Source organism: Macrobrachium nipponense, chromosome 32, assembly GCF_015104395.2.
Source record: "Macrobrachium nipponense isolate FS-2020 chromosome 32, ASM1510439v2, whole genome shotgun sequence".
NCBI classification, from domain to species: domain Eukaryota; kingdom Metazoa; phylum Arthropoda; class Malacostraca; order Decapoda; family Palaemonidae; genus Macrobrachium; species Macrobrachium nipponense.
In genome coordinates this window covers 28,936,569-28,951,542 of record NC_061094.1, presented here as the reverse complement: position 1 = coordinate 28,951,542, position 14,974 = coordinate 28,936,569, and the positions used below count along the sequence as shown (strand labels likewise).

General features: G+C 36.7%; 1 protein-coding gene across 3 annotated transcripts in view; it reads right to left on the bottom strand.

Moving 5' to 3' along the window:
- LOC135207292 (uncharacterized) overlaps window positions 1-14,974 on the bottom strand; it is a 404,100-nt gene that overhangs the window by 15,299 nt on the left and 373,827 nt on the right. For all 3 annotated transcript variants that reach the window (XM_064238964.1, XM_064238965.1, XM_064238966.1), the window contains 3 exons: window positions 5,610-5,772; window positions 4,967-5,083; window positions 1,480-2,217 (listed from right to left, as the gene is read on the bottom strand). In XM_064238964.1, coding sequence (XP_064095034.1) covers window positions 1,480-2,217; window positions 4,967-5,083; window positions 5,610-5,772 — 1,018 coding nt within the window. The remainder of the gene's footprint in view (window positions 1-1,479; window positions 2,218-4,966; window positions 5,084-5,609; window positions 5,773-14,974) is intronic.

Here is a 14,974-nt window from a genome sequence, read left to right as displayed (position 1 = left end):
TTGAAAGAAATTGGAAGTCTCTAGGACAATATTTTGATTTATGGTGAATTTTTGAAAAAAATATTTGTTTACGTCCGCTCGTTACGAATTCATGCATTATTTTGTGATAATATTTTCTCTGTGTTGCTTTTATCGTTTTACAATGTGTTATATACCAAAATTATCGCAATTTAGTGTACATTACAACGGAAAAAAAAGTAACTTGTTACCTTTAACCGTTTTGCGCACAGCGTGATTTGAATACAATTATATATGAAATTTCGTTTTTGCGCTATCATATATCGCATTATTTATATATGATGATAATATTTTTCATTTCTGATGGTTGCATACTAAACTTCAACCAATGACAAAAAAAGGAGCCAAAAATAAACTCTTAATCTTCAAAACTAAGTGCGCTGTGATTTTTTGAAAAAAATATTTTTTCCGCTTCCTCGCTCACTCTGAAACACCTCCGGCACACGGAAGACTTTTTTTTTTTTACCGCTTCGGCGTTTAAGGGTTAATAGACTGCACCACTGTCTCATTACTGGTGGCTAGGCGCCAAGAGACCCTCAGTTATCAGCAGGGGTTCCAATCTCGGTAGGGTGCTGATAAGTGAAAACCGCCACCAACTAAAACTTGGTGATACATGGAGCTTATGGCGCAGATAACCGGTTAATGGCACATCCTTTAAGTATGTTATGGCACCATAACTCTATTATTGGCACCTTAAGACCCCATTAACTGGTACTCTGCACCATAAATCACTAATTTTCTATAGCTAGACAAGTGCCATAAAACCGGATCGCCATTAACCGAGTCCACCGATAGCTGGGAACTGCCTGTAATTACAGCATGTAGAGTTGATGAACTTTCACAAGACATAATCCCATTATCACTTTTTAAAGATGATACACCCACAGAAAGTTACCTCACATCCCATGAATTAGGGGTACTGTTTGTATATGTATGAAACTATACGTATGTACGTAACCGTTACTGTAACTTTATTTTTATATCAACCATTTATTTCTTCTTAAGGGTATTGTATTTAACTAACTTTTAAATGAAATTACGGGAACTTTAATTTCATTTAAAAGTTAGCTTAATACTTTTGGAACATGATTCGGGTCATATTTAGCATTAAAACTCCTTTTTAATAACCGTACCAAACTTACACAAAACTTCACCTTAGGCAAGGGGTTCTGGAACCTAACCTTGCTTAAGTTTGAGGTATTACTGTAAATAGAGACCAACTACTGTGTAATTCAATTTTTTTGTTGTTGCCCATTTACTGTATCTTATTACCTTTTTCATTACCACATTTACATTACCTTCCGTCATCTTGCTTGAGAACTCTTCTCTAAGTAGCACAGTATTCAAGTAAAGGGCCTTTTGGCTTATTAAATAAAAATTACTGCATGGTTTAAGCAATAAAAACAGTACTGTAGAAATAAAAAACAAATTGTGAAAAATATGTTTAAAAACATGACTTACCATAGGAGGATAACTGGAATGATACCCCTGGGCAGCATAGTTACTTTCTGGGGGAGGTGGTGGGGGTGGTTCATTTCCTGAACGAATGATTTCCATGACATTAGTATTTCCAGTTTTCTCTGAATAACCCGGATAAACTGGTTGGGATACCGCAGGTCCCTGCGTGTAATAACCCCCAACTGTTTCTTTTGGCTTCTCTGAAGAATATATCTTTGAATCCATCTGCTTCATACTGCCATCAGTTTGTGCTGAGTAACCAGAACTGTAATAACTAGTAGCAGCATTGTAAGTGCCTGCAGCTCCATCTGTTCCTTGTGTATGTTTTGCTGTCTGCTGTGAATATCCAGTAGATGAAACAGGTGGTATATTTGCTGGTGGGGGTTGTGAAGAGTACCTAGAAGACATAACCTGTGATGAACCTGCTCCAGAGGCATAACCTTCAGATATCTTGTTGGAATAACTTGATCCCACAGCTTCTGTAGCTCCTGTAGACTTTCCTTGTCCAAATGCACTCGAGTTTCCAGAGATATGACCTCTTCCTTGGGAGTACCATGTCCCTGAACTGTTATCTTTTGATGAATTATCATAACTGGGAGCAGATGAGTAACCTGACTGAGGTGTACTGGACTGCACACTGGATGAAGTGGAGGTAGCACCATCTTTTGCCGATTTTTCATATGTTGACAGAGCAGATTTAGCTCTCAGACTTCTGAACTTTATGTCAATTTCTGTTAGTACCTATATAAAGAAATAAAATGCACTGTTAGAAAGAAAAGTGAAAAGGCTATGTAAATAAAATAATGGCAATATTAAATGATAAGTGATACTTATACGAAACTGAGGTCTGATCCTACACAAACTGTGACCTCTCATTTTAATAAACAAATTAAATCCATTCTGAAAGGCTTGGACCATTTAATTGAACAGTTTACACCTCAATCTCCTCCCTCCATTATTTATATGGTTTAGTCAAGACAAACAAAATCAATAACCCTATCAGACCAATCATTATTTCAGTAGGCTAAGTTATGTATAATTTATCTAAATGGCTTGTAAAAATTCTTATGTCTTTGGTAGGAAACACTTCTAAAACAAATGTAAAAAACAATATCGACTTTATACATAAATTGAATAGTTTAAATCTGAATTTGAATTCTAATCTGGTTAGTTTTGATGTCTATTTACAAAAGTGCCTGCAGATGATTTACTTGAATTTTTGGAGGAAGAATTAGAAAGTTATGATATGCATTTAAATGTAGCAACCTCGTTAGTCTTAACAGTTATGTATCAAAGATAGTCAATTTTGTTTTAATGGTGAATTTGCTGTCCAAAAGTTTGGCATGGCTATGAATAATCCCTTATCTCCTATCCTTAGCAATATTTACATGGAATTTTTTGAGACAAAACTCTTACCAACAATTTTGCCTAAAAAAGTTACATGGTTTAGATATGTGTATGATATTTTCTGTATTTGACCAGTTCACAAAAATCTCCAGGAATTTCTGATTAAGCTCAATAATTTAGTCCCTTCTATGATATTTACTGTAAAGGAAGAAAGAAATTGTAATTTGAATTTTATTGATGTAAGTCCATAAAAATGATCGAAATTTCACCTTTTCAGTCTTTCGAGAATCAACTAACATTGCCTCTTTTGTTCATTATTATTCCAATCACCATCAAAATAATGTTAAATTCTCTGTTTTTTCTGGGATGCTCTTACGAGCTTTGTGTGTCTGTAGCCCGCAGTTTATTGACGCTGAGTTTAATATTGCCTTGAAACTTATATACCCAAGTTATTTTGTAGATGTAGCATGGAAAACAATATCAAACGCAAATGATGCACATGACGATGTTTATATTCTGTAATACTGTAACAATGATAATTAGTAATACTTCAATAGGGTACAACAAGGAAAACAACCTTTATTTAAGTCATCATTATTATAAATATAGTTGTACCGTTTAATTTTTGCAAATAATCACTTCTATCCCCCAAAAAATCAATTTTGTAATTTAGAAGTCGTCCTACACTACAGATAGATAAATTCATGAAAATTTGGCATGATCTTTCTACCTCGTCTTACCTAAAAGTCGTCTTATATGTGGAAATAAACGGTATCTATATATACGTATATGTATGTATGTGTATGTATATGAATATGTATATATGTGTGTATATATATATATATATATATATATAATATATATATATTATATATATATATATATATATCTATATGGCTACAAATACATATATTAATTCTGAGGTAGAGCAAATTAGATATCAAAGGACATTTGTAGCTTAATGCATATATATGAATCACGGTTATGTGATCAGACTAATAAATTGGGTACGTGCAACAAAATCAGTGCACAGTTGTCAAAGTTGAGGAGGGTTGTTGCCGACTCCAAAACAACGAATCCTTGAGCGCGACAGAGATTTGTAGGTGAGAGGCAGCATTAACTTATATCCTCTCGTGGCAGCTATGTGGTTAGGTTAAAGGCGCTTCACTGTACGTCCTGATTTCTGGGTTCCTAGGTTTGCGCCCGGGAGCCGACGAAATTATCAACTAAAAATTCCCCTTCAGTTAACATATATGAAAATATATTAATTCTGAGGTAGAGTGAATTAGATATTAAAGGACATTCGTAGCTTAATGCAAATATATGAATCACTGTGATGTCATCAGACTCATAAATTGGCTACGCACGACAAAAGCACTACAGTTATCGAGGTTGAGGAGGGTTGATGCAGACTCCAAAACAACGAATATTTGAGCGCAACAGGGATTTGTAAGTGAGAGGTGGCGTTAACTTATATCATCTTGTGGCAGCTGTGTGGTTAAAGGCGCTTCACTGTACATCCTGATTTTTGGGTTCCTGGGTTTGCGCCAGGAGCTGACGAAATTATTATCAGCTAAAAATTCTCCTTCAGTCAACATATAGAAAATATATTTGAGGTAGAGCAAATTAGATAACAAAGGACATTTGTAGCTTAATGTGTTTATATAAATCACGATGATGTGATCAATATATATATATATATATATATTATATATAATATATCTATATATATATATATATTATATATTATATATATCATAATATATATATATTATATATATTGAGATATTAATATATATATATATATATATTAATATATATATATATATTCTATATATATATATATATATATATAATATATATAGATATATATATGATATATATGTATGTGTGTGTATGTTGTGTATGTGTGTGTGTGTGTGTGTGTGTGTGTGTGTGTGTGTGTATGTATATATATATATATATATATATATATATATATATATATATATATATATATATATATTATATATATATATATATATACTATATATATATATATATATATATATATATATATATATATATATATATATATATATATATATATATATATATATATATATACATATATATATTCTGTACTCAAAATTATCACACATACCTCAATGAATTTTGTATCCCCACGTTTGTGGTTAAACTCTTTCAAGGATTTCAAAAGGGCCGAAATAACACTGGAGGCCAGGTCCAAATCTTTCTCACTCTTTACAGCACAGGCATCCTAGAACAAAGGTAAAAATATATACACTACATTAAACAGAATAACACACTTATTACCTGCTACATATCAAAACCAATGCAAAATAACATAAATAAATTTAGAGATAAAAAAGCAAACTTGAATAGAATTAAGAAATATACTTACAACCAATTTTACAATAGCTATAGCAACATTTTATCAAAACAGGCAGAAATATAAATGAATTAAAATTTAGTATACAGAAAGTATTTTTCTTCAATATTACAGGTTCTCCATGATTTTTTTCTTTTGAAAACTCCAAAATACAAATACATACTATAAATCTTTTCATATTCTTAAATATAAAAAGGTTTACAACTAAATAACTTTGAATATTATTGCACAAGAATTGTACAAATGCAACAAATCAGTGCTATTTCTGCAACCAAATTATTTGATCGTACAAATAAGGACTACTTAAATTGAAACTTATCAATTTATGGATATGTTATTGTATGTCATTTCTACTACAAAATTAAGAGATTACTTCAGTAAAAGATGTCTTTACCAGTCTTTGTAATAATGATACAGTGGCCCCACCCTTTGTGTTCTTGGGTTTTGCAGGGGGTTCAGCAGCTGGAGGTGGAGGTGGTGGAACAGCTGTATTGATGTGGCCAGGAATGGCAAGGGGAGGGTTATTTGCTGGTCCAGTACCATATTGACCACCAGACCTTAAAAAATATCATCATTAATACAAATGGGAAATTGACCAGTCAACAAAGGCCTTACTCTATAATTTTGGCAAGAAATCCCTAATTTAAGAGATCAAATGAAAATGAGTAAGGTTCAGTAGTGTGCCAGTCTTGGTCCTATGGCAATACATACCAAATTTCACCAAAATGCAATGAAAGCAAGCAAAAGTAATTAAAAGAAAACATTATCATAAACAACACAAAAATTGGGCAGTACAGTGAATTCAAGAAATGTTTCCAGTGAGAAATACATATCTTGTTACCATAACATTGACTCAATTAATTTTAAATATGTGACCTGACAGAGAAAACACACATTTGCAGACAGACTTCCTGGTAACTACAGGGCTCCTAAAAATAATTCCAACAACTTTACCTGGAGGCCCACTACAAAAAATTACATATATGACTTTCTATAAACCTATGCAGATTTTCATTACTGCACAAAGTTTTCAGCAGCATCATGGAAATAGAAGGTTAAAATACATGATCCACTTACAGTTATAAAATCCCAAATATCTATATATCCCCAAGTAATGGTGGATGGGTCTTACATGGATAAGAAGTAGGCTATTTGAATCAAACAACATCAAAGCAGGAATAGGAAAAAGGGCACTGCACTGATGTGGCCTGACTACTGGTCTTGGTTCCAGTAACGAAAGTCAGGAGTATAGGAAAACCCACACAAGACCAACCTCTGATATGAATAACTCTGCTGAAAGGACAATTTTTGAAGTCGTTCAAAGAGAATCCTGAAAAGACTACAAAGAACTTTAAAGATGTCTCACTTGGCAGCTGGTGAGACCTTTGAAGTAATTCTTTGAAGTGTAAAGAACCTTCTCAGATCCCTGGGAAGTAGTTACTTCAATGTTCCAGAGTTCTAACCCTTTTAAGAAGTTTGTCTGGTGAACTTTGATTGCAGATACAGGTGAAGATAGGGAAAGAAGCTTATAACTGGAACAGACAACAATTATAAGTCTATTCACTTTGCCTGGTAGAGTTTGATCACAACAATTATAAATCTATTCCACTTTGCCTGGTAAATTTTGATCAAGATTGGGCACAAATATATGATGGCTGTAGCAATGGCCTCTGAGAATTTACTTGATAATCTCCATGTAAGAGGATGCAGGCTTCCTGGATTGCTGTGGAACCTGAGGAAATGCAGCTGCTTCAGGAATCTCCTCCAAGGTGGAGGTTGTTGGATTGTCCACTTAATGCTGAGGATGATCTGTAAGAACATCCTGTTGAAACCAAAGTAGTGCAGTCAGCTTCACCTTCATGGACTTGGAGGCTCTGACCTTAGCTACTAGGGTACCTGGCTTACTACTAAGGTACATGGCTTACTAGAGTGAATAAAGGGAAGGCACAAAGATCCAAGCTACCTCACAAGGTGTAGCATGGCATACAGTTTCCAGCCGCGTAGGACCCGTTGTGCTGAGCTATAAGTGCTGTTTTGGCTCAATGTGAACACATACACTAGAAGCATGCCCTGTAGCCTCTATGGAGCTTGATAGCCTCCTGAATCCAGTACAGTCATCTCTCAATTAACCCGTGTCTAATTAACGCATTTTCAATTTAATGCGCGCTAGAAAATATTTAAAGAACGCAACATTTTTTATTTAATGCGAATTGGCACCTGAGCATTGTTTCAAATCACCTGCGCATCAGCACTGCAAACAAGGGCCATCGACATAAACAGACATAGCACAGTGTGTATTTATTAACAACAGGAAAAACTTTGTTTATTTATTAATAAAGAGAAAGATTTTTTTTATTTATTGAGCAAAAAAAAAAAAAAAAAAAAAAAAAAAGGACACATAACTAGATCAGCTTTGTTCCCACATCGTCATAATTGAGCGATGTCATGCTGCTGATGGCTACATATAATTACACACGTAACAAATAATATGCATATTTTCCATGAATATTACTAAACTTTATCCAATAATATTGTATGTATTCTCATATTATTGTGTTATAAAATGATAACAGTGGTAAATGTTTTGGTTTGGAAATTAGCTGATGGCGAATACGAGTTTATTTCGCCGTATTCAACTCAGTTCTGTGTGAATTTTCTTGCTTCTAGTTAGCATAAACGAATATCTAGATACTTTACTTATATGTAAGGGGTCACGTTTCGTTATGCGACAAATTATTAACCTTAAACGCCGACCTGGAGGGGGGGGTCGTATTTTACGTCATGAAAATTGTCGTTGGGTGCCAACTGGACGTATTTTACGTCGACATATGAAAGTTTTTTTTTAAATTCGTGGAAAAATACTTATAGGCCTACCAGCCTAAAACTTTTGAATCACGCGCCTTGGGGGATGCTGGGAGTTCACGGATCAAGGCCTTGTTTTGTTTTGAAGCGTGACCCAGGTGCGCATGCGCGATATCCCTTCTTCTCGCTCCAGCCAGCATCAGTAGCACACCATCCGAGAGCGATCTTTCGTGAAAAGCGTGTTTTTCTGGACTTGTGCGAGACTTTGAGCATTTGTATTGCTACAGGACATTCATAGTTATGTCTCCAACGACATGTGTGAACCGTGAAAGGCGCGTTTTACCCGTCGGAAGGGATCGTGTAAGGCGAGTTTTGGACCTGGATGCTGGCGAGGGGCCAAGCACCCAGCATGACCCCGAGCCTCAAGGCCGTTCTGTGCGGCCACGTGTGGCTGAAAGTGTTTCAGGAACACATCGTATGCCTTTGGTTACCCCTAGGAAGCATGTGGGTGTCCTTAGGGGCATTCGTAGGCATTTGGGAGGCCTCCAACCAAGGGACATAGACGAGTATCTTTCGGAGCTTGATCGGGAACATGTCGCAAGTCCTCATTTTGATGGCGGATGGCCATCGAGTGATGAGGACATCATCCCGATGAAAGTGAGGATGAATATATGCCCCCAATGTCCATTCGAGGCTCACATCCGAAAGTGAGCTCGAATTCAGTGGGTTCAGTGCTTACGAGGGGGAATCTGAGGAGGAGGGGGAGGGTGGGGATACGGGCTCAAGTTTTATCGCAGAGGACGATGCAGAAGCTAGGGCCGAGTGAAGTGTGATGGGCCAACGGGGGTAGGTAGTGTGCAATATCGTGCCCGCACCCGTGCGTGCGCACGGGCACGTAGAAGGTCGGCTCGTCGCGCCAGCCAAGGTGAAGGTCGGTCGTCGGAGAGTGACGAGGGGTGGAAGGAGGACCCCACCCCTCCTAACAGCACCCCTTCACGGCAACCCCTGGGATGACCGTACCAGTACCCCTGACTGTTTTGGGGTTCATCCAGCTTTTTCCTGACGCGGGAATTGCTGGAATACCTGGTACACGAGACGGTGGACTACGCTCGGTACTGCCGGTATGAGCTGAGAACGACCTTGTCGTATTACTGGCGGGGTTGCAACCTCATTGACATGGCGCATTTTTTGGGGCTCCACATTTATTTTGGTATGACACCTGCTGTAGACGTCAGGCAATATTGGAGGAGAAATTATTTTTTATGTATGCTGAATGTGCCTGGCGTTATGTCCGTGATAATTTCCTGGCGTTGGAAAACCAGGTACTTCAACGGCCTTCAACCAAGGGCCATACCCCAGAATAACAGTGATCGCCTCATTTTAGTGCGTACAGTGTTGGATTATATCCGTGAGCGGTGTAGTAATCTCGTGATTCCTGGAAAGAACCTGTCTTTGGATGAGGGGATGATGCCTTACAAAGGACGTCTTAGTATAAAAGTGTATAACCCCAAGAAGCCAAAGAATATGGTGTGAAATTCTTTCTCATTACTGAGGCCAACACTGGATACGTTGTGGACTTTTCAGTGTATACCGGGGTCTTCTCCACGCTGCGTGACACTGTATTCAACCTTGTGGGACGTTTCCGTAACAGGGATATCACCTGTTTATGGATAATTATTATAACTCGGTATCCCTGGCCCAGGAAACTGTATGAAGCAGGTGTTCACGTCAGTGGTACCCTTCGGTTGGTGCGTGGGGCCCCGAATGTCCTCAAGAGGTTCGCTAGTCATCCGCAACACCTGGCAAGAGGAGAGACAGAGTGGCGGCGGAAGGGCGCTGTCTTCGTCATCTGTTGGAAGGGTGTCCGACTCAATCCCCACGATTACGACGAGTCATGAACCCATCCAAGAAGAGATCGTACAGCGAAGAAGACACGTCGACAGGGCCGAGTTGTGTTTAGGAGTTTCGTACCGAGCGGCCTACCGTCATTGGGCACTACAACAGGCACATGGGAGGAGTAGATCTCTTTGATCAGCTCATCCAGTACTATCCCTTCGCCAGGAGAACCAGAAGGTGGACACAGAAGCTCCTCAAATACATCCTTCAGTTGGCCCTCCAAAATGCCTACATACTGTACTGTGGGTACCGCGGTGAGAATCTTCCGAGGTTGACCCACATACAGTTTCCTAGAGGTAGCTGGGAATGCCCTCATCAACTTCGATCCCGATGAGTGGCCTTCCATAACTGACCCCTGCCCCGAGCTGCAGATCTGCCCCTAGAGGAAAGGGCAGATAGGAGGGCAACTTCGCTCGACCTGCCGCCGCCCTGCTGACGACGCCCCTGCTGCCGCCGCCCCTGCTGCCGCCGCCCCTGCTGACGATGCCCCTCTTGCTGCCGGCCCCGCCATCACCGCTTCTCGTCGGGTAGTGGACCCTGAGTGTCGGCTGCAGCCAGGGGAACACATACTGGAGGCCTTACAAGGCGAAGGCAGAAACGGTGCCGGGTGGTGCCATAATGAATGGCAGAAGGAGACACACCCGTTCTTCTGTCCGTCTCTGCAAAGTTGCTCTTTGCAGGATAGGGGAGTGTGACCGAAAGTACCACACTAAGGTCATGTATTGGAGTGCACCCCCCCCCTAAACCGACAGCGGAGGGCGCACGGGGCTGCCGGGGTCCATCAGCAGTAAGGGCGCGCGCTCTCCCTCCTCCACCTGTACCTCGTCATGTCGAGTGAAAAAAATGCAAGACTCTTCAATGGAGGAGGGAGAAAACAAGAATAGAACGAAGAGTCAGGATTACGAGTGAGTATTCTGCATTTATTTTATATTTTAGTTTTATATTTATTACAATTTTTATATATCTGAATGTGTGCATGATAACATAATAATAAGACATTTCATTGTATGCGAAAAGAGAAGTGTCACCTGCATTCCTTTTATTTATGTACTTGGTACCAGAATTGAAGAATGTAATATATATATTTTACGTATAAAAAAAAAAATTATTATATATATATATATATATATATATATATATATATATATATATATATATATATATTATAAATATTTTTTTTTGGTGGGGGGTAAGCAAATTACTTACAGTCTAGTAATATTCAATCATTTACCTTCATTTTAAAACATATTGCAAGTCTCTAGAACAATATCTCGATTTATGGTGAATTTTTGAAAAAAAATATTTTTTTCCCCTCCGCGCCAGGGGCCACGCGATTCTCCGGCAGCGAATCTTCCGAAATGCGTAGGTCAATGGGCTCCTAATATTTGTGCCTTTTCATATTACGCTTATTTTAAAGGTTTATATATGGAAATGGTGCGCAAAAACATGCACAATATAACGAAAAATATTGGAAGGTTGTAGCATTTTCTCATTTTCGAAATATTTGCATATAAATTACGATAAGTACAAAAAAACTACGATCGGTCAACTTTGACTCAACCGAAAAGGTCAAAAAACGCATTTATAACATAAAAATCTTACAGTCTAGTAATATTCAATCATTTATCTTCATTTTAAAACAAATTACAAGTCTCTAGAACAATATCTCGATTTATGGTGAATTTTTAAAAAAAATATTTTTTTCCCCTCCGTGCGACGATTCTCGGCCGAAAATCTCCGAAACGCGTAGGTCACATTCTCCTAATATTTGAGCCTTTTCATTTTACACTTTTTTTAAAGGTTTATATCATGGGAATGTGCGCAAAAACATGCACAATATAAAAAAAAATATTGGAAGGTTGTAGCATTTCTCATTTTTGAAATATTTGCATATCAAGTACGATAAATAGGAAAAAAACTACGATCGGTCAACTTTGACTCAACCGAAATGGTCAAAAAACGCATTTGTAACATAAAAATCTTACAGTCTAGTAATATTCAATCATTTATCTTCAATTTAAAACATATTGCAAGTCTCTAGAACAATATCTCGATTTATGGTGAATATTTGAAAAAAATATTTTTATTCCGTCCACTCGCCGATTCTCAGCCGAAAATCTCCAAAAACGCGTAGGTCACATTCTCCTAATATTTGTGCCTTTTCATATTACGCTTTTTTTAAAGGTTTATATATGGAAATGTGTGCAAAAACGTGCACAATATAACAAAAAATATTGGAAGGTTGTAGCATTTATCATTTTTGAAATATTTGCATATAAAGTACGATAAATAGGAAAAAAACTACGATCGGTCAACTTTGACTCAACCGAAATGGTCAAAAAAATGCATTTGTAATCATAAAAATCTTACAGTCTAGTAATATTCAATCATTTATCTTCAATTTAAAACATATTGCAAGTCTCTAGAACAATATCTCGATTTATGGTGAATATTTGAAAAAAATATTTTTATTCCGTCCGCGCGCCGATTCTCGGCCGAAAATCTCCGAAACGCGTAGGTCACATTCTCCTAATATTTGTGCCTTTTCATATTACGCTTTTTTAGAGTTTTATATATGAAAATGTGCGCAAAAAACATGCACAATATAACAAAAATTATTGGAAGGTTGTAGCATTTCTCATTTTTTTTATATTTGCATATAAAAAAAAAAATTTAACAAAAATTCGACATTCGGTCAACTTTAACTCGTTCGAAATGGTCGAAAACTGCATTTGTAAGCTAAAACAGTATCGTAATATTCAATCATTTTCCTTCATTTTGAAACAAATTGCAAGTCTCTATAACAATATTTCGATTTATGGTGAATTTTTAAAAAAATTATTTTTTTACGTCCGCGCGCTACGAATTCATGCATCATTTTGTGATAATATTTTCTCTGTGTTGCTTTTATCGTTTTACAATGTGTTATATATCAAAATGATCGCAATTTCGTGCACATTACAACGAAAAATAAGTAACTTGTTACCTCTAACCGTTTGGCGCACAGCGCGATTTGAATACAATTATATATGAAATTTCATTTTTGCGCTATCATATATCGCATTATTTATATATGATAATGATAATTTTTTTCATTTCTGATGGTTGCATACTAAATTTCAAGCAATGACAAAAAAAAGGAGCCAAAAATGAACTCTTAATCTTGAAATCTAAGCGCGCTGTGATTTTTTGAAAAAAATATTTTTTCAAACCCCTCCGGCATACGGGAGTAATTTTTTTATTTACCGCTTCGGCGTTTAAGGGTTAAGTCGAAATATGGCTTGAATAAGTCGTTGGGAACTAAATTACTTCTTTCGTTAAGAGATTGCGTTGGGAGCGTGTTTATGCGTAAACAAAAAAAAAAGTTATTTCTGTTCGCTATTTTCACTTAATTTCATTGTAATACAAGCTTTATGTTATTAACCTTTTATTTGCGCGAAAAAAACAGTGAAATTTGTTGTTTCAAGTCCAGTAGTTTTGATTAAAATTATTTTCTCTTGATTTTATCTGCAGTTGTTTGATGGCATAACTTTACTGGAGATTTATCCTTTTGCCAATGAACGATAACAGTCATTAGCAGCTTGAACAGTTTTCTCAACTTCAGCTACAACTTGGTTTAAATTTATCAGCATATTTCCTTGCTGACCTTTGATCTATACCAAATAAAGTTATTACATAAAAATATACCAGTCCTATCCTACATAATGTCGTTTATAACATAACCACGGTAATTGTTTACTATCATACGATGGTTGCAATACACCAAACGGATGTTGCTGTTATCCAATTTGGTTGTACTTAGGAAAAAAGCACAGAGTTCCCCACGCCCAGGAACGTAACCCCCCCTTATTCCTGTTATTTCATATGGGAAAAATATGTTTAAATAACAATTTTTAATAAAAGCGAGCTCTCCAGGAACGTTGTTGCCTTTGAATTTTCTTCCTCTTCAGCTCTTGAGACAGACTACAGTGGGCCCCCTGTATTTGTGTTCTACGGATTCCCGGATTCCTCTCTGGAGCATATCTACCCATTAATTGCGGTGAATTCGCCTATTTGCAGAGTTTTTCGACAAAAATAATAACTAAATAGTGTATTCTAATGTTATTTTCATGACTAAATACATTTTTATGATACAAAAATGATTACCAATTTTCAAATATTAATATTGATTAATAATGTATTAGTAAGTTTAATATTAGTGAAGAGCAATAATATCAATTCATTAAAGAAAATACTATAGTGAATTAGTAAGATTTTAATTTATAATTTTAAATTATGTAAGAATGAAGGAAATCCCAGTCTTCTCTCTTTAACTCCAGGTACTAAAACTGTCAAATATATCAAGTAATGTGACAGGAGGGGGAGGAGCTGTTGTTTTGTTGCCATTAAGTGGTCATGTAAATTCTCTCTCTCTCTCTCTCGTCCCCTCTCTCCCTTCCTCTCCTCCCGCCACGCCCTCCTCTCTCCTCTCTCTCTCTCCTCTTCTCTCTTACTGAGACGTGAGAATTTGTATATCACATGTACTATATGTTTATCAATACTTTCAAATATAAAAATAATATCACTATACGTAACTGTAATTACAAAATTCATGTTATGTGATAGTATTTTAAAGAAATGTAATAACCTGTCTATTTCACTCTTTTAAATAAGGATAACTCTCTCCCTCCCTCTCCCTTTTGCCACACAAGATATGTATGTCATAGTGATAACTCTCTCCCCCTGTTTCACTGAAAACTTTAGAAGTATTTTCTGAGAGAACAGAGAGGTAAACACACACACACACACACACACACACTCTCTCTCTCTCTCTCTCTCTCTCTCTCTCTCTCTCCTCTCTCTCCTCTCTCTCTCTCTCTTTTACTCAGATGAACGAATTTTTATGGTACTAGTATGTAATATGTTTATTGATATTTTCAGTTGTTAATAATAATATTAATAATAAAACTGTAATTACATATTTCGTATGTGGTAGTATTTTAGAGAGATAAAAATAACCTTTCCATCTCACTTACATAAGGATAACTCCTCTCTCTTACTGAGATGAGATAATTTTAATGG